General features: G+C 42.4%; 1 protein-coding gene across 1 annotated transcript; it reads left to right on the forward strand.

The window, feature by feature from the left end:
• The first annotated feature begins 97 nt into the window (after positions 1-97).
• mmp2 (matrix metallopeptidase 2) lies at positions 98-27,295 on the forward strand. The gene is made up of 13 exons (XM_080187020.1): positions 98-481; positions 1,372-1,598; positions 2,638-2,786; positions 4,237-4,365; positions 5,590-5,763; positions 9,120-9,293; positions 13,373-13,546; positions 17,129-17,284; positions 18,376-18,502; positions 23,980-24,116; positions 25,011-25,170; positions 25,414-25,523; positions 26,442-27,295. The coding sequence occupies exons 1-13, from the start codon at positions 329-331 to the stop codon at positions 26,543-26,545; spliced, it is 1,974 nt and encodes a 657-aa protein (XP_080043146.1). The 5' UTR covers positions 98-328; the 3' UTR covers positions 26,546-27,295.
• Positions 27,296-27,378: the final 83 nt, after the last annotated feature.

Raw genomic sequence — 27,378 nt, forward strand, 5'->3', positions numbered from 1 at the left:
GATTTCCACATCTATAAACTTATGGAAGCTTGCGCCCCTGTTGCCAGAGGATGCATTTCCTTCGGTGGGGTTTTTTTTCCCAACTTCCGCCAAGTGCTCTGCCTCAGCAGATTGAACGCGACTGCGCGTTTGGAAAGTACAAAAGGATTTTGGAGTCGACAAGGAGCAAGTTTGACAACAACACATTGTTTACCTGTGCCGGCAAAGCAGAGAAGAAGGGGGAAGAGGAAAAAACCCAGCACTAATGCCTGTGCATTGAAGGACACCAAAGAGACAGACAGCGAGATTTTTTTTACTGATTATATAGGTGCCTTTCTGCTGGGAGAAAATGACTTTCACAACAAGCAGCAACTTTTGTCGCTTAGTCTTAAAAGTAGCCTTGCTGTACATCATCGGGGTCCAGCAGACTCTAGAGGCACCGACTGGCATAGTGGCGTTTCCAGGGGATAACAGCACGAAAACAGACAAGGAAATAGCCACTGTAAGTTGGGTAGTCGTTAACTTTCTAACACCCGAGTGCCTTGCAAATGGCGTTTTATGTTACTGGGCTGATCATTTTCTGCAGCTTCGACTAGCTGCCAAAACGAAGGAAACGAGTATTCCCCCTTCCCCCCAGACAGAGATCAAAGTTTCTTGAAGATGGAAACCACAACGGACCTTGATAACATCTGTTCGTTTTGGCAATGCACGGTCCTTACTAGTAGAGAAAACAACATTAACAGATAAACGGAACCTTATCCCATACTTACAACAAGAGCTAAAGTCTGTAATTTCAACAACTGTGCGGTCAAAACATTAAATATTGTTTTCGTGCGGTTTGACACATTAAATGAAGAAGTTGGAACAGAACAAATGTTGTGTCCCAATCTGCTTAGCGTGTCCGAGGCGTGCAGCGCAAAACAATAATACTCGTCAGTTTCACAACTTGTGTGCTTCAGATAAATAAACATCTATTCAAAGTCACTCAAGTTTGCAGATAGAGTTCTTGCTGTTGAGGGAATGTTGGGAAAAGTCCAACTCCACTCACTTTCCGATTGCAGAGTGAATAGATTGCAAAATTGTTACTTTCTGCAGATTATTTAACATTGGGGAATTTTGGAGTGGCTTTGACATAGTTAACGATGTCAGTCTGAATAGTCCAAGTTTTTTTTTAATTACATAAAAGTCAACCTTGAAGAGAAAGTGTAAGTGAGAATTGTAACCCATTTAAAATGGCCAGTCCCAGTCTTTCCAAAATGTATAGTCATTCTTTACAGTTTGCAATCACACACTGATGCACAGCGTCTGCAACTAACCCAGTAACTAACTCAGTCTCAAATTCCATGCTGTCCTTCCCACGCACTGAACGTATCCACTTGTGTTTTGAATCAGTTATACTTGAATAAATTCTATGGCTGCCCGAAGGAAAGGTGTGACCTTGTGGTGCTATCCGACACGCTGAAGAAGATGCAGAAGTTTTTTGGCTTGCCGCAAACCGGAGAACTGGACAGCGAGACAGTAAACGTGATGAAAAAGCCGCGATGTGGAGTTCCGGACGTGGCCAATTACAACTTCTTCCCACAAAAGCCCAAATGGGAGAATAATCATATCACTTACAGGTAAGCGTCCGTCTGTGGTTTAATGTTTCTGATTGGTAAAGGGTTTGAAATGGGATTGCTTATTCTGAGTTTGCCGTGATCTCTCAATATGCTACAGGGAAACACATTGTTCCTGATAGAATCAGAGAATCCCTATAGTGCAGAAAGAGACCATTCGGCCCATCGAGTCTGCACTGACCTCTCCCCTAACAGAGCATCTTACCCAGGCCAACCCCACCCTCCCTCCCCATGCCTGTAATCCTATTCCACTAATCTCCCTAACCTACACACCAATTGGTGGAGATGCAGGCATTGGACTGGGTGGGCTTTAACCTGGTGTTGTGAGACTTCTTACTGTATACACCAAGTGGCAATTTAGCATGGCTAATCCCCCTAACCTGGACATCTTTGGATTGTGGGAGGAAACTGGAGCACCTGGAAGAAGCCCAAGCAGACACGGAAAGAATGTGCAAACTCCACACAGTCACCCGAGGCTGGAATCGAACCCAGGTTCCTGGCAATGGGAGCAGCCGTGCTAACCATTGCACCACCGTGCTGCCCAAAATCTCCATGAGCCTGATGCGATATGAATATGCAGTCTTCTGATTTCTAGATGCTATTGCCTGTTTATCAGGGTGAGATACTATTTGACTATAATCAAATGTTGGATCAAGCCCAAGATAGGATGCAAGATAAGATATCTTGTCAGCTTGGATCTTGTTGTCTCTCTTGTGGGGACCATGAATTCAATTTGCATTTGGTCTTTTGAACAAGCAAGGAGGTGGATTCAGGTCTGCCCAGTCCACTCTGCACATTGGCTTTGTTATTTTAAAAATGGACTAAAAAGTTTTTAAAAAGAGGTACCCTGAATGAACTAACTTCAAGATGTTTAGTTCACCAGCTCAGTGAATGAGTTGCTGTCATCTCTGGTGCTGAGGAGTATTGGTTTTATTTTTTAAAAAATAGGTCACTTTGTAAGCATGTTATTGTGGTTTACATTGTTGTCCTACATTTCAAACTCTTCATGTCAAGTTCAGCTTTTGCTGATTTTTGCTCCCAGGATTTTGGGATACACTTATGACCTGGACTCAGAGACGGTGGATGATGCTTTTGCCCGAGCTTTTCAGGTGTGGGCTGCCGTCACCCCACTGACATTTACAAGGATCCACGATGGAGAAGCGGACATCATGATCAACTTTGGCCGCTGGGGTAATAATTGCTTTCTTCTGCTCCTCTTGAAACCTGAACTATTCTTGGGGACGATAACTCCCTGCTGGATTATTAATATTGTTGGGTAATGTCTAGAAGGGAGGTTTAATCAATGCTTTTCATTCAAGGGCACTTCAAATGAATGCAGTTTTAATGAGAGCATGTGCCAAACACTTTGGGCAGGATTTTCCAGCTGCGCTCGCCCCAAAACCGGAGATTTTGGGTAGCACAGTGGCGCAATGGTTAGCACTGCTGCTCCCGTCGCCAGGGACCAAAACCGGAAAGTCCCACCCGAGGTCAACTTAGCTTTGCATGGTCCTGTCACATGGCAGTTGGGATTGGAAAATTCCATCCTTTATGTTTGGCAGATATTTTCAACCCACACTTCTCAGAGCAGAATTCTGGTGTGAGCACTGGAATTGCCCCTGGTCAGCTCCACCAACACTACAAATTGCAGGATAACAGGAGATCTTAAAAGAATGGCTGTCAGCACCACTCTGGCTATATAAGTAGCTATATTTGCTGTTGACAACCTTACTGCCAGTCCATCAACACCATTTAATTCTTGATTCCAAATTGTCATAACTCCATTCAAACTCTTTTTACGCAGGTATTTTATAGCACTGTTTTTATGTCTGGTGTGGATATTTTTTGGAGGAGGACTTCAAAATCAAAAGACAATGTCATTTTTATAATAAAAGTAAATTTGTGTATCAATGTGTGAAAATGACAGACAGGAAAAGTCCATTCAGCTTGTTCGCTATAATTGTGCTGCCATGTGGATCCTCGTAGACCCTCCTTACCAACCTGGACCCACGTCATTTCCTGGGAGAGGCAAACAAAGTCTAGAGCAAAGTTCAAGCCAATTAGGAGAGAAACCTGGAAAACTCCTTCCTTGCCCTTTTAGTCAATCTAATATTGATCATATTGACCACGATTTATGTTCCAGGGTCTCCATCTCTTGTTTGCCATTGTCATTCCTTACACATTTTACTTATTCTATGTATTACGGTGGCAGAGGAAAATTGCAAAGAAAAAACTATGTAGCTTGTGAGGTGAAGATGCTGGTGTTGGACTGGGGTGGGCACAGTAAGAAGTCTCACAACACAAAGTTAAAATCCAACAGGTTTATTTGGAATCACGAGCTTTCAGAGCACTGTACTTTCATCAGGTGATCAGGTCACTCACCTGATGAAGGAGCAGCACTCCAAAAGCTTGATTCCAAGGAAACCTGTTGGACTTTAACCTCGTGTTGTCAGATCCCTTACCATGTAGCTTGTGGAACAAACCACCAATGAAGATTTAGTGTGTTCTGATTAGAGACTATGGTAGCAACAAACATAGTAAAATGTTTTATTAAATCTATTCTAAAGGTGAAAGTTGTTACTTTAACTTAAGATAATGATGTATATGGAACATAATCATGCAGTACAATTTTAACTTTGTCAAGAACATGGTGATGGATACCCATTTGATGGGAAGGATGGACTGCTGGCACACGCCTTTGCCCCAGCAAAAGGAATTGGCGGGGATTCTCATTTTGATGATGATGAGTTCTGGACATTAGGTGAAGGACGAGGTACGCTAACATATTTTAAAATATGGTGCGTTCATTTTAGCATCATGTTTGTTGTTCGTATTTGACTTGAATCCAGTCATGAAATGTTAAAGTTTTCAATAGACACCGGCCAGAATTCTCCAGCAGTGAGCGGAGATTTGGCTGAGTACCAAAGTGCAAGTATCCTCACTTGCAGCAGTGATGAGGCATGAATAACCGAGAAATTCCAGTCAGTGTTTTACAGATTGTCTGAGATTACACTGTAATTACTGGCCGTAACAAAACCAGTTATTGGAGATGACTTAATGTTGTTCAGTTTTCAAGCATTGTTTCTTGACCTCCAGCTGCCCTCAAATTCCAAGTCGGATTAACTATACATTTATATGAATTTCGAAGCAGGAGTGGGACACCCGACCCCTCAAGCCTGCTCCATCGTTCAATAAGATCATAACTAATCTGACTGTAACCTCAACCCCACATTCCTACTTGTCCCCAATAACCTTTCAGCCCCTTGTTGATCAAAGATCTATCTGGTCTTAGGGTCTTAAGGGTATTTAAAGATTCTGCTTCCACTGTCTTTTGAGGAAGAAGTTCTAAAGCCTCACAGCCCTCTGAGAGAAAGAATTCTTCTCATCTCTGTCATAAGTTGTCTTATTTTTAAGAAGTGACTCCTAGTTGTAGATTCTCTGACAAGAGGAAACGTCCTCTTCACATCCATCCTGTCAAGACCACCCAGGATCTTAAAGGTCTCGATCATAGAACATAGAACACTACAGCACAAACAGGCCCTTTGGCCCACGAGTTGCGCCGATCACATCAACACCTACCAATCTATAGACCTATCTATAACCCCCAATCCCATTAAATCCCATATACTCATCCAGAAGTCTTTTAAAAGACCCCAGCGAGTTCGCCTCCACCATCGGAATGGAATCGGCAGCCGATTCCATTCACTCACCACCCTCTGAGTGAAAAACTTACCCCTAACATTACTTCTGTACTTGCCTCCCTGCACCTTAAATCTGTGTCCATCTACCATCTGTGATCATCTACCATCTACATATTTAATCCGTACAAAAACAATTACTACAGCTAATATTATTATCTATTATTTGATTAATACAGCACTGGCTAATATTAACCTCATGATACTAAACGTATTACATTTTATAACCAACGTTTTACAATTCAGCAGATTGCAATTGCTGAGTTGAAATTCAGTCAGTCTACATTTGTATTTTACAGTTGTTAAGGCAACATATGGAAATGCAGAAGGTGAATTTTGCAAGTTTCCCTTTCTGTTTAATGGGAAAGAGTACAGGAGCTGCACTACTGAAGGCCGTAGTGATGGCTTCCCCTGGTGTTCCACAACTTATAATTTCGATGAAGATGCAAAATACGGATTCTGTCCTCATGAGTGTAAGTTTTCTGTTTCAACCAATGGTTTCCATCTATTAACACAAAATTTCATTTATATAGGTTCTTTAATGTATAAAATTAGCCATAGTGCTCCTCATTAGAATTACTACAGAGCAGAGGAAGGCCATTCAGCTCATTGAGCCTGTACCAACAACAATTCCACCCAGGCCCGATCCCCATAACATATTTACCCTGCTAATCCCTTGATACTAAGGGACAATTTAGATTGGCCAATCCACCTAAGCTGCACATCTTTGGACTGTGGAAGGAAACTGGAGGAAACCCACGCAGACACGGGGAGAATGTGCAAAATCCACACAGACACTCACCCGAGGCTGAAATTGAATCTGGGTCCCTGGCGCTGTGAGGCAGCAGTGCTGACGACTGTGCCACTTTGCCACCCACACATAGATGCATAGCTAGACAAAAGTAAATGCTGACTAAAAGGAGGAGATTCTATGAAAGGTGATCAAAAACTTTAGTTAAGGTGATTGGGTTTATGGTGGACTTGAAATAAGATGGAGAGGCAGAGAAGTTTAAGAAGTGGCTCCCGTACCTGGGGCCCAGAGAGCAGGAGTTCTGGCTACCAATGGTGGGGTGTAAGAAAGGATGGATGCACAAAAAGCCACAGTTGGAGAAACAGAGAATTGGGCAGATGAGTTGTTAGGCTGGAAGAGATTACTGAGTTAGGGTGGGTTAAGGCCACAATGGAAGTTAAGCACAAGAGTGGAAAAGGTGCAGAACAGGGAATCAATTCTGGGCATAAATTATGAATGAGTAAAGCTATGGGCAGCAGAGAATTCTGGACACGCTTAGCAGATCGAGCAACATCTGTTGTGTGGAGGGAGAAGTAGTGTTAAAGTTTGCAGGCTCTTTCACTATAATCAGGAACTTCTGCTGAAGTACATTTCCACACACCTGTGACACTCTAGTCAATATTGCAAATTGGCTGGCTTCATTCATAATTTACTCCTTAATTATTGAGGCAAGTTGGAACAACTATACTGGCAGCCTTCTGAGATCATCAACCTCAACATCATATATAAAAACAGAAAATGCTGGATAAATTCAGCAGGTCTGGCAGCATCTATGGAGAGAGAAATCAGAGTTAATGTTTTGAATCTGAATGTATTTTGCTTGAACTCAGCCTCTTGATTGAATTTAGAACCTTTAAGGCTCCTTACCAGACTGGGTGGTGCTTTTATCCACTGAAGTATCAGGTTCTAATTCATAAGATTGGACTTTACCACCTCTTTGGGAATGGGCTGGCAGGGGACATCGGCTGGAAAAATGATGCAGGAAGGTGAGGGGTAATGTGCCTGGTGTCTTTCAATGCTTTGCCCTCATACCAGCTGTGAAAAAGGTATAGATGGCTTGCCCACCCTCAGCCCAATTTATAGAGTTGAGGGCCCCTTTGTGCCTTTGCTGGCATATTATCAGCATTTTAAGGAGGGTGCAAGGGGTGTTGATATATCACATGGAAAAACTGCTAGATAAATCTTGGTGGCCTCCCATTAGACTCCAGCACTGAGCCACATTTTTGGGCCCTCTTTGACATAGAGGCCTTTGGCCTTGACAGCACCTCTCTGGCTGTCCTTGTTCCTGACGTTGAGGATACATGGTCATCCTTGGTTTGAGACCTGGCAGTAGTGATGGTGGACCGCCATCCTTAATTGGTTGGGGCAGCAACCCTAGTGGCAACTCTTGATTGGCTGCCACTGACAAGACAGAGCTTCGGGTGCCAGTGACCGCTGAAGTGAGTTCAGCTTTCAGCCCTGGTGGGTTAGTGTATCTCTTCATAAAATCCAGCCCTAGGTTACTAACAATTATGGATCAGTGAATTTAGTGAAATGCACTACATGGTCTTGAATATCACAGAAGTAAATGCTACCAAAACAGAAAGGCACTTTTGACATTAATATGAATATTTTTGGCAGTTGTACCGATGTTTGAATGCTTCGTAGTGACACTCAGCCTACTGCACTGGGGAAGAAAAAAGTGATGCAACTTGTTTTTAGCTGAGAACAGCACTTTCATCAACCTGAACATTTCCATTTATGGTGCTATTATTCTGCTGATGTTTTTATGCTTTTGTCTAGCCCTGTGGACATATGATTTCACTCAGGCCCAGAAGAAGTGTTTTTGTACATTTTGTTGCTGCATATTCATATGAGTCAGCAGCAAGTTAAAATCTATTCTAGCCATAATTGATCTTAAGTTGCAATGTTAACCGACAGGCAAAACCTACAATTCAACCAACTTGCTGCAGCTGGAGCAGAGTAGTGTTCAAAATGAGTCATCGAAACAGATGTTCATATTATTCAACAGCAACGACATAGAAATAAGGCTGTTTTTTTAAAAACTCATTGACGTAGACCATTAAAATAGATTTAAGCACTAACTTCTGCACTGTGTACACAACATATCAAATATGCTATGGTATGGGCGGCACAGTGGCACAATGGTTAGCAGTGCTGCCCCGTTGCTCCAGGGACCCGGTTTGATTCCTAGCTTGGGTCACTGTCTGTGTGGAATTTGCACATTCTCCCTGTGTCTGTGTGGGTTTCCTCCAGTTGCTCCGGTTTCCTCCCACACTCCAAATGTGCGGGTTAGGTGGATTAGCCATGCTAAATTGACCCTAAGTGCCAGGGGGATTAGCAGGGTAAATAAATGGGATTACGGGGATAGGACCTGGGTGGGATTTTTGGTCGGTGCAGACTCGATGGGCTAAATGGCCTCCTTCAGCACCTTAGGGATTCTATGGTTCCATGTTTCTAATATGAATTGAAACAGGAATTAATAGGATATACGTACAGTATCCAGAGCTGGTGGCCATGTTTGGAATAAAGGTGGGAAGAAAACAGTATATGGTCAGTTTATTCTTGTTCTAAATTGGATGTTTCTTCGGCCTCCGATATATATTGAGCTTTGTCACGAGGGGAAACCCATCCCCTTTTTTGTTTGCTGCCTACAATTTATAATTTTGTTTGCCATTTGGCATGAGATGGTTATTGTGGATGACTCTTGTATATACTACATTGAAATATTTGAAGCACAAATGTAATACTGTTTCATTGTGTTAACATTGGCGCTCATTGCTTTATTTCCAGAGACTGTTGCATTTAGTGTTCAGATTTATTGCATAATTAATAATGCTTTCTGTTTTCTATTGACTATTTTAACTGAGCTGTAACTTTCTATTAAAAGGTAATCTAAATAAAAAACAAGGCAGGAATATTCTTCTCCATTTCTGCACAATCTCCTTTGGAACTAAACTGTAGAAAGATAAAAGCTGACCTGTTGTTTTCTCTAAAAGCGAAAGTCTAATAACATCCAAATGTTTTGCTTCCTTCCAGCACTCTTTACGATGGGAGGAAATGGTGGCGGAGAGCCATGCTCATTTCCTTTTACCTTTGAAAACAGACAGTATGATAGTTGCACAACAGAGGGAAGATCAGATGGCTACCGGTGGTGTAGCACAACCAGTAATTATGACACAGACAGAAAATATGGGTTCTGTCCAGACTCAGGTATGAACAATTTAAGTGTGATACATAATTTAAAAGTGGGTTTCACCATTTGTGTAAGAGTCTTCATTTTTTTTTAACCATGTCATTCCTTGAAAGCACAATGTCCAATAATGTGATCCCAGGCAGCCCTGTAGCACTGCCACACATTGGGCATTGACTCACTGTATTATGGGGATGCCAAAATCTGAAGTCTGTGGAATTCCTGCTGCATGCATTGCTAGGTGAAGAGAAATACCTTAAGCATTGAAAACCTCAAGGCCAGTTTTGTATTAGTTGTCTGAGAATTGAGGCATTAACTTCACCCATAGTGCCAGGGACCCGGGTTTAATTCCAGCCTTGGGTGACTATCTACGTGGAGTTTGCATATTCTCCCTATGTCTGCGTGGGTTTTTTCCAGGTGCTCCAGTTTCCTCCCACAGTCCAAATATGTGGGGTGGGCCTGATGGGGAGGAAAGGTGTTGCTATGTCACATGGAAAGACTGCTAGGTAAATCTTGGTGGTCTCCCATTAGACTCCAGGGCTGAGCCATATTTCTGGGCCCTCATTGGCATTAGGTTAGGTTAACTCACCAAGCTAAATTGCTCGTTTATGACGGGAGATTAACAGGGTAAATATGTGGGTTTATGGGGATTGGGCCTGGGTGGGATTGTTTTCAGTGAAGGCTCAATGGGCCAAATTGCCTCCTTCAGCATTATATGATTCTATAATTCAATCGAGGGACAGTTTCCATAACGCAAGAGCAGCAACTGAACAGTTCATGGGCTAAGAAAATGTTTAAAATTGATCTTGAAAAGAAGGGTTCTGGAATTTAGAGCAGGTCAATGATCCTACCCTCCCCTATCCACTGTAATGCCTCCATGTTCAGAATCGCTGCAGGTCTTTTCTCCTGAGGAGTTAAGAGTCAGGACTTGAGCATTTGTACATCGGTTTCCTATCGGCCTGCGCAGCTTCTTAATATGAGCAATAATAAAACAGCTTATGTTGGACTGAGGATTGAAGTACCCAGACATCGATGTGTGGACAGAGGATATTCTGCTTCATTGCATTTAAATCCAACTGGCTATTTTTGCTACTACATTTGATGGGCTGTGCAGTTAATGTTATAATATAACAATTTTCCACAGTGCCCAGGAATAAATGGAGGATATTGAAAGATCAGCAGTTTGCAAAATGCTCCCTTTATGATGATGCACTGAGTTTAGACTGAAGTATACTAAGATGCATCTTATACTGAGATTTCAAATGATGCCACGCATTACTGTAACTTGCCTCCTTGTTTGGGCCACAGCTGAGAGAACACTCATTCAAACTGACACTTCTTTCCTTGCCATTCAGCGTTGTTCTTTAATATAGGGTGCCCTTAACATAAAAAGAAGCTTCTCCTCTCTGCCAGATGCACCGCAACAGAACAGGCAAACTGTGTCAGAGAATGGCACAGTTCTGTTCCCTTGTCCGTTTCCAGTCATGCCCCCTCACCCCCAACTGCAGGCCAATTTTAAGGATGGCCACTAGTCCTTTGACAGCTGCCATCACCAACTAACCTACCTCTGAGCCTGGAGTTCACTCAGGCTGAGATGCTGAGCACTAAGGATGCTAAATATTTAATAAAGTGTAAGGCCAACATTGCTGACAATCACATTCCAGAATGGGTACAACTTGTGACTGTTGACAGTTTATGGATTGATCTTGAGAAGAACAATCATACTCGCCAAGCACTGCATTTCTCTTTACCTTCCTAGTGCAGTAGCAATAGGGAATAAACCAATTGAATCGAGTCAGATCTATGGTGGTTTGTATCTGTTTTCAAGATACTTCTGTTATGCAACATAACAAATTCTGTTCCTTTCTGTTGCATTTACCATTGGCAAAAAACACTTTGTTTTAAAAAAAGAAACCAACTTGTGCAAAATGATCAACTCCAGAATGATTACCAGCACTGCACTTTCATATAACTGTTATACAAGGTGCCTGGAGTATTGTGCACAGTTTTAGTCCCCTTAGTTAAGGAAAGATGTAGCAGCATTGGAGGCAGTCCAGAGGAGGCTCACTCAATTGATTCCAGAAATGAGGGGTATGTTATATTAAGAGAGATTGAACACCTTAGGCCTATACTCTCTGGAATTTAGAAAAAAATGAGGGAGATCGAATTGAGGTATACAAGATGATAAAAGGTATAGATAAAGTAGACATAAAGCAGTTGCTTCCTCATGTAGGGCATTCTAGAATAAGGGGTCATAGTTCTGGATAAGGGATAGCAAATTTAAAATAGAGTTGAGGAGTAACTATTCCTTCCAAAGGGCTGTGAATCTGTGGAATTCACTGTCCCCAAAGTGTGTTGGATGTTGGGACAGTGAGTAAATTTAAGGAGGACTTCAACAGACTTTTAATTGGTAATGGGTTGAACGGTTATGGGGAGAAGATAGGGAAATGGGGAAGAGGGGCATATCAGCCATGATTGAATGGCTGAGCAAACTTGATGGGCCGAATGGCCTAATTCTGCTCCTTTATCTTATGAATTGTTCAGCATCCAAAAGTGCACCACATTCTAAAAAGGATGGTCCTCCACTCGTGAAAACATATCAGTATCCGTCAGGAACCATGCTGCCCATGATATTTCAGAATGGGATGAGGGAAAAATTATGTGACAAGATTAATGTTAACAACATGAACACAATGAGCATTTCTGCACCGTGCTGTGATTACTCTGAATCAAGCAAGCTCTACAACTGATTGAAAGATCATAATTTTCATCGTCCCGTGGAGACGAGGTTGGAGATAGGGAGGCTGAGAAAATAATGGGTGGGGGAGCCTTGTCATGACAGCTTGCCAAATGATTTGCACTTCCAGTGGATTTTGCCAGAGGTGGGCTAGAAGCTGGGTTGGCTGCCTGTTCCACAGTGCAGTGTTATGATGCACGCTCACAGACTTGGTCAGAAACACAAAAGGTATTAACAGTAAAAACTGTGCAGAGAGTTCGGCCTCACAGCTGGCCTAGCACAGCCCGCCAACTGTCCCAGAGCAATCCACCAACAATCCCCAATCCCTATATGTCTTTTACATGCCTTCTCAATGTCTTCTGCAAAGAGAGGACTTCACATCCTTGTTTGATTACCCTTATTGGGCCCCTAAGTCAGGTGACCTTTTTCTGCTTTGTTACCCTTAAAGGGACAGTCACCACAGGCGGGTAACCAACTGAAGAACTTAGAGGCCATGCTGCGATGGTACTTGTATTTTCAACCTGTCAAAGTGGAAACACCCTGGTCAACCACTTGAGTGAGACAGTTGCCAGCTTAATTGAGGCAGCTATAGGGTAGAAGGCTAGATGGCCATCAGAGCCAGAAGCACCTTGCTGCAATGACAGCCAGTATGAAAAGGCGCATTGTTTCCATCACTACCCCCGGGGGGCGGGGGGGGGGCGGGAGGGTGCCTTTTCACCCCAGTGGAGCAGTTGGTTTCAGGCCTCTTAGAACTTCGCAAGCTGGCAACCCAATCACACTCCCCTGTCTTTTCCTGTGGGACTGCCAGTCTCTCACACATCACTGTGGACCCTCTGATCAGGCCACCAGCCTCAGGTCCTCCATGCAGTCCTTAATAGGGCAATGAGGTTGGAGGAGGCATTTAGGAGATACTTTTCTGGAAGATTGAACAAGTAAGCACATTGATAACAGGGCCCTCATAAAGACCTAATATTGGATCTTGACATCCACTGGAAAATTCAGCTCAGAGTATCTGATGACAAAAAATGTGGGGTAGAGTCTCCTTTCATAAACTTTAAATAAACCAACCTGATTTTTTGTTCCAATAGTGGATCAACTAATAACTATAGTTCAGGTTACAGGCTAACATTTTAACCGCATTCACAGAGCATTACACCTTTTAGTGTTTTAGTTAACACAGGTGTACATTTTTATAATTGTGTGGCAAATTTCAATGAATGGACCTTTACCAAATGTATTTTTTTACAGCAGTACTCCAAAAGCTATCACCTCTCTAACTGAATATTTTTCCTAGTATCTAGGTTATTGGTGTGTAATTTTTTTTAAAAAATGGTGATTATCTGTCTGATTTCTTCATTTCAGCAATGTCAACAACTGGTGGAAACTCAAATGGTGAACCTTGTGTATTTCCGTTCACTTTTCTTGGTTCAACATATGATTCCTGCACGACTAGCGGACGTACTGATGGCCAGCTGTGGTGTGCGACCACTGGAAATTATGACACAGACAACAAGTGGGGATTCTGCCCCGACAGTGGTAAATTGTAGATGGAAGTTGAATAATAGTCGGACATTTCCAATGCTCACAACAATATGGGAAGTCATGGATTTGGTTGAGGGGGGGTGGTGTTGGTGGGCTGCAGTGCAGTGGGTGGCCTTCTGAGTCAGAAACTCCCACCCCCAGACTTGAAGGTAAAGGAAGTTATCTACATAATTCTGCCAAACCTGTAATTTTTTCCAACATATGCCAATATCAGGCAGTGAAGGCAGGAGAGGTTTCTGGTCAACCATGTGATGGAAAGAAAGTTAAAGCCCCTACTTTCACTTATCCGTAATTCCAGGGTGCAACATGCATGTGAAAGTGCACGGTGCTTCCTGAGTGATGTGCAACTCATCTTTGCTCAAAACCATAAACATCGTTAGGAAACGTTAAAAGCTGTTTTTATATTTGAAGAAATTCACACTTTTTGAAAATGGAAGTAGAATCCTCTGAATTTCCTGTCTGGAGGAGTGCCAATTAATTCCTAATTTGTGTCAGGGGAACTAGTTAGAGTAAATGCATTGAGTTATGAGGATAGGGCCTGGATGGGATTGTGGTCAGTGCAGACTCGATGGGCCAAATGGGCTTCTTCTGCACTGTGAGTTCTATGGTTCTATGAATTAGGTGTCTGCTTCTTCAAGCAGACGGTCATCCATTGAACAGTCTTTCCAGAGCTTTGTTGCTGGTCTCTCGAACCTTTATAATTAAAAAGTTTAGGAGAAGTGATGTGTCTGATGTGACGCCCAGTGAAGAGTTTCCTCTTTGAATGACCAAGCAACGTAAAGTTGGGCCAAACTTGTAAGAAACGTTTTGTATTCTGCCACGTGAAAGGTGAAACTACTTGTAGCTGAGTGGGTGGTTGACTTTATTTGATTTGCAATGCAATGTCCAGAAAATCATAGAAGTAGCAAGTGGAAAATGTTGACTTCTTCATAATTACTGTGAAATGAAACAATGAAACTGTCCAACTCATGAGTGAGAGAGTAAGAGGGGTAGCATGACCTACACACAGACTAGTGTAGTAATGGCCTGAGGTCTGTCTGATGTTACTCTGGCAATTCTATGAGAGCGCTAGATACTTGAAAGATTGTGCAGTAAAGGGTGCTGCTCAGAGAAATGATCTTTACACAACCCGAGCCTTAGGAAAGTAAACTACTGTCTCTAAAGCACTTTGAAGTGGCTTGAGACCATGAAAAGTGTCACATATACAGACCTTCTTTCCAGAGGGGCTGTCAGTTAGCTGATCTCAACCACACCAATGTTTGGCCTCCACACCCCTAGAGCTCTCAGAATTTCCATTCCACCCTTCTTCAGTTGTTAGCACCGTTGCCTCACAGCGCAAGGAACCCGGCTTTAATTCCAGCCTCAGGTCACTATCTGTGTGGAGTTTGCACATTCTCCCCATGTCTGCATGGGTTTCCTCCGGGCGCTCTGGTTTTCCCCCCATAGTCCAAAGATGTGCGGGCTAGGTTGATTGACAATGCTAAATTGACCCTAGTGTCAGGGCAATTAGCAGGGTAAATATGTGGGGTTACAGGAATAGGTCCTGGGCGGAATTGTGGTCGGGCAAACTCAATGGGATGAATGGCTTCCTTCTGCACTGTAGGGATTCCGTAAAGGTATCCCACTTGAATTTTGAATGAAGATAGGAGGTCAGTTGTAAAACACTCTTCATTATATGGGGAGTGCAAGCATCCCTCCAATTCTTAACTATTTTTGAAATAAGTCGCAAGTCAATGGATCAATTTAGAGTGATGTCTGATAGCAATGGCTTCAAATGCACAGAAGAAAATGACAACGGAATAGGAATTATGGGGCTTGAGTTACACTATTTGGAGTTGGTACATGGGCAAATGAGTTATACTGTCCTAGCCAACAGAGTTAGTATGGTCCACCAAATGACTCATCATTGAAGACTGACCCTTGACAAAATTCAACTGCAGAAGCTGGCTTGGCAATTACTACTTAAAAAAAACAAGCAAGTCTAGTAGCTGGACAAATAAAGAAGGCAAGTGCAATCTTGGCCTTTATTGCAAGGAGAGTGGAGCATAAAAGTAGGGAAGCCTTGCTACAAGTCTGCAGCGCAATAGGTTGAGACCTCACCTGGAGCATTGTGTACAGCTTTAGGCTGCTTATTTAGTGAGGGATTGGAAGTAATTTAGAGAAGGTTGACTATGGAGTGGTTATCTAATGAGTCTGTGCACAATCAGGACCCTGACCTTCTCGTTGCTTGCCATTTTAACACACCATCCTGCTGCCATGCTCACATGGCCTGCTGCAATGTTCTAGTGAAGCTCAACACAAACTGGAGGAATAGCATCTTATCTTCCGGCTGGGCACTTTACAGCCTTCCAGCCTCAACATCAACTTCAACAACTTCAGATGATTTGCTCTACCCCATCTCAGCCCCTTCGTTTTCGGTTTATTTTATCTTTTACTGTTCTCTACCTTTTATTTCTTCATTGGCTTCATTTTCCTTCCATCCACTCTTTCCCCCTGCTTTATCCCCCTTTCCTTACCTTTTCTCCTCCTTGCTTCCCCTTTTCTAAATTTTACCTCTCTCCCACCCATCCCCCCCATCTTCATCTGTCTCAGCTTACCCTCTGATTTCAGTTTCTCTGCTGTTTGGTCATTCACATCCATTATCTTCTCTATGGGTTGCCATTAGCAGCCTTTTCCCCTGGTTTCTGTGGTTATAACTCATCTTTCATTCCCTCACTCTGCAGTATGCCTTTTAGCTTTGACAGATGGTCATCTGGACTCCAAACATCAGCTCTTTTCACTCCTTACAGATGCTGCCAGACCTGCTGAGATTTTCCAGCATTTTCTCTTTAGGTGTCCAGTGAGAAATAGTTGAGCAGAGTAGGCCTATACTTATTGGAATTTAGAAGAGCAAGAGATGATCTTGTTGAAACAGATTCTAATGGAATTTGACAGAGCAGGTGCTGAGAGAATGTTCTTTCTCTCATAAACTAGGCAGCACAGTTTCAGAATAAAAGGTGTCCCATTTAACTCAGAGGTGAGGGGCAATTCTATCTCGAAGAGAGTTATTCTGTTCCCCAATGAACAGAGCAGGCTAGGCCATTAAATATATTCAAGGCTGAGTTAGACAGAGTTCACATCTAAAAGGAAGTCAGGAATTTTGAGAGACAGGCAGGAAAGTGAAGTTAAAGTCACATTCAGATCAGCCACGATCTTACTGAATGGCAGAGCAAGCTTGCCCGAATGGCCCATTCCTGCTCCTATTTCTTATAATTGCATGGGTCACATTTAGGGTGAATACAGATTCCGTGGAGCCCCTATGCATTCGCTTGGACACTCACAGATGAGGCTGAGTCCCACTGCATCTAGTTCCCAGCCTAAATCCTAGGTATTTTCCTGCACACTGGGCAAACTTGTTCCAGAAATGGACCTGACAGGCAAATAGATGGTCATGGCCAATGTATCGACAGGTGTGGGTTTTGTGCATATCTACAGCTGAAAAGCATTTATAGTCATCATATGGACATGGGAAGATCTGATGTGTCTTTCCTCTAAGGAATTTTGCAAAAAGGTGATTTTTCTTCTTGACTCTTGCAGGTTACAGTCTTTTCCTTGTTGCTGCCCATGAGTTTGGTCATGCACTTGGTTTGGAGCATTCCCAAGACCCTGGAGCACTCATGGCCCCAATCTACACCTACAGCAGAAACTTCAGACTCCCACAAGATGATATTCTCGGCATTCAGAAGCTTTATGGTACAGCAACAGCAGATTAAATTAATAATAGGAATGCTAAAGTTTGTTTGGTATGCTGCAATCCCAATAGAGCTTAAACTCCTGCAGCTATTAAGGACATAGTCACTAACTTGACTCCAAGCCATAGTGATGTTCTAAGGAGATATGTCATGAGAGGAGTGGTTAAGAATAGATTTGACACCTCACATTTTGATGATGTGAAACGCACAGTGTCAAGCAGTTTCCTTTCTTGCAGTTTTACTACTGCTCTCCTTCAGAAAACTAATTCTGGAATGCAGTTTGCAGTATTGTGAGGAAATAGCTGCACTAAGCTCTGAACCAATACACAGGGGCTAGCCTGGTTCTCGATCCAAAGGAACAGTGTTTGTTTTCACATGTATGTTGACAACGCGCAGCTGTACCTCGCCACCACATCTATAAGCACAGCTAAGATGGGAAAGCTGCCACACTGTTGAGTTATATATCGTTATGATATAATATTCAACTGATTCATTAACATGGGTGGCACAGTGGTTAGCACTGCTGACTCACAATGCCAGGGACCTGGATTCAATTCCAGCCTGCGTGGCGACTGCACATTTCCGTCGTGTCTGTGTGGGTTTCCTCCCAGTGATCCAGTTTCCTCCCACAGTCCAAAGATGTGCACGTTAATTTGATTGCCAAGTTGCCCCTTTGTGTGGCAAGATGTGTGGGTTGGGGGTGGTTAGCGGGGTAAATACCTGGAGTTACGGGGTTAAGGCCTGGGTGAAATGCTCTGTTGGAGATTCGGTGCAGACTCGATGGGCCGAATGGCATGCTTTGGCACTGTAGGATCCGATGATCGATGATGTCATCTTACTGAAACAATGGGCAGGATTTTACAGCTCCACTTGAGCGAGACTGAAAATTCCCACCCGAGGTCAACTGACATTTCCGTTGTCTGCCCCTTGCCTGCTCCGATTCCGTGATGGGCGAGGTGGTAGAATTCCGGCGATAATCATTGCTTTGTTGAAGGAGCTGAAAAATCAACAATATTATTGTTGACCTAACCTTTGTTTTTTTTGTATCCTATCAACTGAAAATAAATCTTGTATATTCTGGGTTCACTTCAGGAGTACCAACTGATAGACCCTTGCCACCGACACAGGGCCCAGTCACTCCTATGGATCTTTGTGCAGAGACCTTGGTCTTTGACGCAATTACAATAATCAGAGGAGAGGTTTTCTTCTTTAAAAATCGGTAAGGACTTTTTCCATTTTATTTCTAAGTTTCTGATTGCATGAATCAATAGGAGTAAAAAAATAAATAAGGGCCAGGATTCTCCCAAAATAATTCTAAGTCCCCAATTCGCATGAGAACAGGAGTAACTCTCTTGCTGGTTTTTCAGCAGGGTTTTCAGAACGAATCTCTGATACTCTGCATCACAGAGTACCCTAGCATGATTCACTGTGGAAATCAGGGGGCATGGCCTATTCCTACTGGAGAGGCTGGCAGCATAGTACTGAGTGGGCCATTGTGCCTGCACCAATCTGTCACACTGAAATCGGTGCATGTGCAGTGGCCCCATGCTGCCGGCCTCTTGATCACTGGCCAACATTGCAATCCCTTATCACTGCCCCTCCAACTCCACACACCTCCCCCCCCCCCCCACCGCCCCCCATCCACCACCACCAAATCGCTGGTGTCCTGGGCCTCCCCCGGCCAGTGTCTATGTCTCCCCCTCACCCAGCCAGCCTCAGTCTTCCCTACCCACCCTCCCCCCGCCCCCCCCAGCCCAATGGCCAACCATGATCACCGCCCTCCCTCTCCCTGCCCACAATCCCAATGCAGAGGGGCAGCAGGACCCCTCCACTCCCACTGATCATCTCCGATAAGAAGAAGAACAAAGAACAAAATCGGCCCGGGAAACAGGCCCTTCGGCCCAACGAGCCCGCGCCGCCATCTCAACACCACCAGACCCCCTCTCCACCCACGACCCCTGTCTAATGTTTTATGGCCATCCAGATTGAGGGAACCTGATTTAGGGACAATTTATTCCTGCCAATCAGCCTAACAGCACACCTTTGGGGTGTGGGAGGAAACCGGAGCACCCGGAGAAAACCCACGCAAGCACAGGGAGAATGCGCAAACTCCCACAGACACCGGCCCAAATCCATGTGTCTGCACAGCAATCAGCGATAGTCACTGAGCTGTCGTCTTGCCCAGTATCTGGTCCAGTTTAGGCACACACTAATGGCATGAAGCACTAGGCCAATCTCGAACAACCAAGAGCAGCCCCAGTACGACCCATCACGTGTATGCCCCTCATTGGACACGAGGCGGACCGACTTAAAACCTGTGAATGAAAAGAGAAAGAACATTATTATCATACCATATCCATTTACCTTACCAGGGACGCCCCAATGCTAATGACCCTTATTTAAAATAATCTCCTATATCCACCCATCTCCAACCCAGTCATGTGCCTGTCTAAGTTACTCTTAAATGACTCTAGCGTGTTTGCCTCCACCACCTTACTTGGCAGAGCATTCCATACCCCCACTACCCTCTGTGTGATAGGTCCTCTCCCATCAGGCCCCACCCCCTTGGCACCACCCAATGCCCAATGAGCAGTGCCAAGGGGCCCCTTGGGCATTGTCAGTTTGCCTGTTAAGTAGTGCCAGGGGCCAGGCTGGTACTGCCCAAGGAGCACTCCTCTTACCTACGACCTCCTGGAAGGGCCTGTATGGCCTTTATTTCTTCCAGGGTCGGCTGCCTATTGCCCGTTCAATCCTGAGTCTGTTGATCATATTAAAATGAGGATTATAATACAGAAATCAGCTCCACAGTGATTTCTAGCATGGAGCTGATGACACTACAAATCTTTGCCTGGGAGATTAGCCGAGGCTGTGGTGCCCAACGGGAAGCCCACGAAATGGCCTCCGCTGATGTCTCCTGGCCCGTTGCACTATGGGGCAGCACAGCTGGCTTGGAGAATTGCCCCCCAGGGTGTTAAATGGCCTCTTCATTCTCTGTTCACTACCACACAGAGGCAAGCTTCCCTCCCTTGAGATTTCCAGAGTGCTTTGAACTAATCTAAGCTCAGAAACTACAACTGGATGAGCATCTGTGTTATTCCTGTTTTTCATTTCTGATAGAGATAGTGTAAAATTTGATGTATGAGGTGTTGCCTTCATTGTGAGAGAGGTCAAGACAATAATTTGGAATTAGTTGGACTGTAAGCTGCTCAGAACTTGATTGCTTTGTACTTCATAAGCAGTGAAACCTCACTTCCTGTTCTGATATTCAGCACAGCTCAAAGTCAAACTGATTGGAGGAGCCAATGAGGCTACTCCATCGTGCACTACGTCATATCTGATATGTGGCTGAACTGACAGCACTTTTACAGAATTATGACTAAGGTAGCAGCAAAAGAATTGCTAGTGATTAAAACAGAATGGCTGCCCATGCCACATTACAGAAACAGTTCTTAACAAAGTCATGAATGCCATCCCCTTTCACTATGACACACAATCTCTGCTCATCCTTCTTGGCCTGCTTGCAGCCTTTTACATGGTTAACCACAGCCTCCCCTCTAATGCCTGTCCATCACTGTCCAACAGGCTGGCACCTCACTCACCTGCTCCATTTTTACTTATCCAGTCTTAGCCAGAGAATCACATGCACCATCTTCTCTTCTCACTCCCACTCTCCTTCCTCCTTCAAGATGTTACTCAAAACCTGCCTTTTAGACCAAGCTTTTGGTTATCTCCTTTTCTAATATCTCCTTTTGTAGCTACGTGTCAACGATTGAAAATGTTCTTGTGAAGTTCTCTGGGATGGTTATTAATTGAAGGCAGTATATAAATGTTGCAGCTAGGTAACAGCTTTCGGTACCAACCCAAAAAGTCTGTATGGAATGCTAGTGTGAAGAGTGCACCTAAGGCATTCCAAAAATCCTCATCCCTATTTACATTCTTGGAGATCTTAATAATGCTGATTCAAACACTATGCACGGCTGTGCAATTTATTATTATGCATGGGAATTGGGAAGTACTCAGAATGCAGCTTACTGCCCATGCTGACGGGAAAGCACCAAATCTGCAGCCATATAGTTTAGTTAAGTTTACTTATTCGTGTCACAAGTAGGCTTACATTAACACTGCAATGAAGTTACTGTGAAAATCCCCCAGTCGTTACACTCTGGCGCCTGTTCAGGTACACAGAGGGGGAATTTAGCACAGCCAATGCACCTAACTAGCACGTCTTTCCGACTGTGGGAGGAAAGCTGAGCACCCAAAGGAAACCCACGCAGACACAGGGAGAACATGCGTGTTCCACACAGGCAGTGACACAAGCTAGGAATTGAACCGGGACCCTGGCACTGTGAGGCAGCAGTGCTAACCACTGTGCTGCCCTTGTGGCACATGTGGCCTCTACTCATCACCCCACAGTTTAATAATAAACCCAAATCCAAAGGCCTGTTTTCTTAGCTTATACCTGAAATTGAAGACATACTGTAATGCAGATTGAAACATTGACGTTTTGGTAATGCTTTATAATCCCTGCTAGATTTCAACATTCAGGATCGAAAGTTCTATTGCAAGCTTAGTTGTTCAGTAAGTTTGTGGAAAAGAACAGATTGGAAATTGCCTGACCTTGATAGGTTGTAAAGGGATCTATAATCATCCTGGAAATTTTACCAAGGAAAACCAGTCCCAAATCTCAGGAATTCAGACACCTACCATCATGATTTCTTTTTTCTCCATGTCTGCCTAACTTTCTAATAGGCACTGAAGGCAAAACAAAGCAAATTCTTTTTAAGGGGAGCAATTTTATTTTAAATCATTAAATGCAGATTTACAACAACAACTTATATTTATACAGCACCTTTAATGCAATGCATCGCAAGGTTCATCACAGGAGCATTACAAAACGAAACATGAGCCACATAGCAGATTGTCACAGTAACTTCACTGCAGTGTTAATGTAAGCCTACTTGTGACACTAATAAATAAACTTTAAACATAAGAAGATAATAAGTCGGATGACAAAAAGCTTGGCCAAAGAATTAGGTTTGAGGTGTGCCTTAAAGGAGGAAAATGAGTGTATTCCAGAACTCCGTGCCCAGCCAATTGAAGACATAGCCTCCAACGGTAGAGCAATTAAAACTGTGGATGCACAAGAAGCCAGAAATAGAGGAGCGCAGTTCTGGAATACACTCTGAGGATTGTGAGCCAGAGAGGATTCCAGAGAGAGGGAGGGGCAAGGCCAAAGGGGGATTTGAAAACAAGGATACAAATTTTAAAATCAGAAAACTGCATGACTAGGACAAAATGTAGGTCAAAGAGCACAGGGCTGATGGGGAACAGGATGTTTTGCAAATGAAGATACAGACAGCAGAGTTTAGGATGACATTGAGTTTACAGAGGGTAGAATGTTGGACAATCAAAAGAGCTTTGCAATAATTGAGTTAAGAGGTAACAACAGCATGGATGAGTGTTCCAGCAGCAGATGAACTTAGACAATATTACTAAAAATAATTGATAGAAATTTCCACTCATGCAGTAGTACATGAATAAGCAATCTGATAATTTTGCAACAGTGGAAGAATCAAGAGAGATGCTGGCAAGGTAGAGCAATCACTGCACCTTCTGATGTTGTCTCTGAGGGGCAATAAGTAGGTGAGAAATAAGAAGGGACCGAGGATTGATCTTTGGGGGGGACACCTGAGGTTTTGATGCATGAGCAGGAAGATAATCCATTGCAAGTGATTCTCTGGCTATGATTAGATAAATAAGAATGGAACCAAGTGAAAGCAGTCTCAGCCAGCTGAATAACACTGGAGGAGTGATGGAAGATGACAGAGGAATGTAGTCAACCGTGTGAAGCAGCTTAAGGAGGGAACTTTTACCTTTGTCACACTCATACAGGATGTAATTCGTGACTTTGATAAGAGCTGTTTCGATTCTGATTGGAGGGATTCAAACATGGGGATCTGCATTGGAACAGACTTGCGAGATGGCAATATGTTCAAGAAACTTGGAAAGGAAAGAGAGGCTGGAGATCCAGGGTAGCAAGGATAGTAGGATGAAAAGCTTATTTTTTTGAGGAGTGGTTGATGCCGGAGGTTTAAAGGAGAAAGGGACAACAGCTGAAGAGAGAGAACAGTCGCAAGCAAATGTCTTCAGTGAATTAATGAGTTAAACTTGAAACTTAACAGAGACAATAACTCTAGTACAAATAATCTCTTACCATTGACATGATAACTGTTGTTCTAAAATATTTGCATATTCTAATATAATTTTCCTTATTAACATTACTTATGTCTTACAATGTTGTAATCAGTTTGTTCTATTTTAATCAATTATCTTCATTATAAATTCATTATTACTTCATTTCTTTATCACTGCTTTGGACAAGTTTGGTCAACTGCAGTCTTTTGTTTGTAATTAGCTCACTTACATTAAATTGGTAGAACCACTAGCTTAAAGATGAGCATGGTATCCTCCCAAAGAAGTCAAATCGTTTTTTGCGTATCTTTTTATTGAATGTGCTGGAACATCTTGTTAAATGTTTTACAAAAACACTGTTTTGTTTTAAATGAGCAATCACTGGCAGACATAGAGGATCATGAGCCTCTGCTGTGTATATTCACTTTGCTTATAGTGATTAGAAGCAGATGTGCTGGTGAATAAATCCTTTGTACATTCCTTAAAATCTTTGGTGCTGTTTAGATTCATTTGGAGAACCACAAATCCCCGGAACAAACCCACGGGACCTTTGCTAGTAGCTGCATACTGGAGTGAACTGCCTGACAAAGTTGATGCTGTCTATCAGGACCCTATACGTGAAAGGGCTGTGTTCTTCGCAGGTATCAATTTCGATATTCATTACTATGATTTAGGGATGAATTTCCCAGCTCATTCTGCCAGCGGGATCTTCTGTTCCTGCTGACGACAAAACCCCTTGCCCTCACCCCTTACCTCCTCCTGCCTCTGCAGCAGGTTCCCCAGCAGTGGAGAGTGCAAAATGCTGTAACATCAGCGGGACTGGAAAATCCCACTAGTGGCAATGGCTGGCAAATTTCATCGCCTGAAAACACACTGCAGGAGGGCAGGGAATCTAGTCAATGTCACACAATGCAAATGTTATTTTGTCAAAAACAACTTCCGAACACAGATCCAAATCCTGGTCCATTTTTGGATAAATTTCTAAAAATGTACAGACATGTTGATTAAAATGATATGTTCCATCACATAGTTTACCTTGTAAGACTATTTGTTGCTTCCAAAAGCAAAACAGTAATTGATTATCTAAGTGGTAAACAATGCACAGCAATCATGCTAACAATATTTTTGTAAAACTGCTAGACAAATCCTGAGCCAAGCATTTTTTTGGAGGAAGTGAAAGGAAATTTCAAAAGGAAACAATTTCTGCAGTTTGACCTATCATTGCTATTGGGTCACACATGGAAACAATAATGATCAAGAATGATGTTAAATATGAAATGGAATAACACAGTAATATTGTATGAAGCAATAGCCTGGGATTAAATCGTAAATCACATTTCCTCACTAATGTTAGATAAATCTACTTATCAATCTTTTAGCCAGAACTTGAATCCAGCTGTTATGAGATGAAAATGTAACTTTCCTCAGATTCACTGTGGCTGATAATTGACGTCTTTTGCAGAGCATATGTATGCTATCACTAAGAATATTTAATCAGTGTACTTTACTAGTAAACAATGGTTCTCTTTATTCAGGAGATCAATACTGGGTTTATACTGCCAGTGACCTGGAGAATGGCTATCCCAAGAAAATCTCCACACTTGGGCTACCAAGTGACTTGCCACGTGTTGATGCCGTTTTTAACTGGAAGAAAAACAAGAAGACTTACATCTTTGCTGGTGATAAGTTTTGGAGGTAGGTTGAAACTCCAAACTGTTAATCCGAGAAATGTTTATTTTCAGTTCATGGTTTGAGTAGTATAATTAATTTTAGTTTTTTGATGTGCAAATTTTGAAGCCTCAGATTTCACAAGCTACAAGATGATTTCTATTCTTGAATTGGCAATGTCACGTTACTTACAAGAAATACAGTAACATTTCTTCATAACATGGAATGGAGAATTCATTTCATTAAAGGGTTTGTGTTTCAAACTTACAGATACAATGAAGTGAAGAAGAAAATGGATGCAGGATTCCCTAAGTTGATTGCAGATTCCTGGAATGGCATCCCGGATAACTTGGATTGTGCCCTTGAGTCGCTTAGAACTGGTAAGCCTTGAAATAGAGTGAAGGCAGAGAATATCACTGGTACAAAACACAGAAAGCCAAACAACACTGCACTTGATATAATGGAATTTGTAATCTGTTAGGCATATTTCTTATTTTTTCTTTAATTCATTGGCCAGCATTTATTGCCCATCCCTGAATGCATTGTTCGGAGTGCATTTAAGAGTAAGTTACAATTCTGGAGTTATATGTAAGCCAGACCAGGTACGAACAGCAGACTTCCACCCCTAAAGCACGTTAGTGAACCAGGTGTGAGCTTTTTTTGACAATCAGCAATCATCATTAGATTCTTAATTCCAGATTTTTATTGAATTCAAGTTTCACTATGTGCCACGGTGAGATTCAAACCCGGATCCCTAGAGCATTACTCTGGATTCTGGAATGTAGTCCAATGACAATACCATTATGCCAACATCTTCTATATGTACCCAAGACCTAAGTCATTGTAATGATTTGACATATGTCAACATTTGTTTCAGGATTTTAAAAATGAATCGTAAAAGCATGTTCCAAATTAATGCACCCCCCCAAACAAATGGTTGAAGTCGACCTGCAGCCGAATAATTCCTGAATAAACTCTTAACCATTGATACTGAGAAGAGATGAGGCATCTCCCAACTACTATTCCCTATCAACACTCCCACCTCAAATCCTCAGCCCACTACCCCAATCTCCTCCAAGGGGAAGAGTGATTATACTCTCAAACATCTAACTGGCTAATTCAAAGAAGCTGAAACAGGTTCAAAAACTAAGTCCCTCCACCCCCCTGCTGCCTACCCTACCCCTGCCTTTTGCCCAACAGAAAATTTGGGCAAAAATCCATGAAAATGGAGGAAAATTTCTAAATGCTTGGTTTTGATTACGTGTTGAATTTGTTTCATTATTTTTCTTTCTGCGTAGAACACACCTATTTTTTCAAGGATTGGTACTACCTTAAAATGGAAGACCAAAGCTTGAAGATTATCAAAGTAGGAAATGTGAAAACTGACTGGCTCGGTTGTTAGAATAAACATGTTTTTATCATTTCTCTTATTTTCCTCCAAATAGTCAAATGTCTTTGCTGTAAGTTATTGTTAAAATGACAAGTGCAACGTTGTCTCATGGTTGTAAAGTCAAGCGTGGAAATTTACACTGAGACCAAATACAACAGTATTATATCCAGCTTTGCTATTGAAACAATATTTTTAGGTCACTATTTTCATTATTCTGTGAGAACTAAGGTAAAATGGTGAAGGCACAGGTTGCCTAAAGCGTTGATTTGTGTAGTGTGATGGAATTATAATGAAAAACCATTATTTAAATATTTGAAAATGCTTTCAGTACTTGACTGATATAATTGTTTTAACACAAGGCATATTCATATAAACGTGAATTTTTCTTTTAAAATACAAGAAATGCTTTAAACAAATCTAAAGTGATATCAAAACATTGTAATAATCAAGACACGGAAATAATCAGCTATCAAAAACAGGCCATCGTAATTACTTTTTTAGAACCAATATATGATAGGTAGCTGAAAACAACCTAAAATCAGGTTATTTGTACAAACTGATTTTTTTCTGAACAATGCCATTTAGTTGAAGCTTCTGCAATGCCCAGATATGATTAAAAAGTTGACAGCTCGCACGAAACACTGGTGTTTCCATTTCTTATTTGACAGTAAACTACAAAGAGATTGTGATATTTTGAAGCATTCTTATACTAATTTTGTTATTTTTCATAAATTTCATATTCAATAAAGTTGTCTTACTGAGTTTGGAGTCCAATCTTTGTGATTATTTAGCAGGGAAACGACCTGGGTTTGATTCCTGGCTCAGTTCCAGGAGTTTGTACGTTC

The sequence above is a fragment of the Carcharhinus amblyrhynchos genome, chromosome 4 (assembly GCF_965287045.1).
Source record: "Carcharhinus amblyrhynchos chromosome 4, sCarAmb.v2.hapA, whole genome shotgun sequence".
In the NCBI taxonomy this organism is placed as follows: Eukaryota; Metazoa; Chordata; class Chondrichthyes; order Carcharhiniformes; family Carcharhinidae; genus Carcharhinus; species Carcharhinus amblyrhynchos.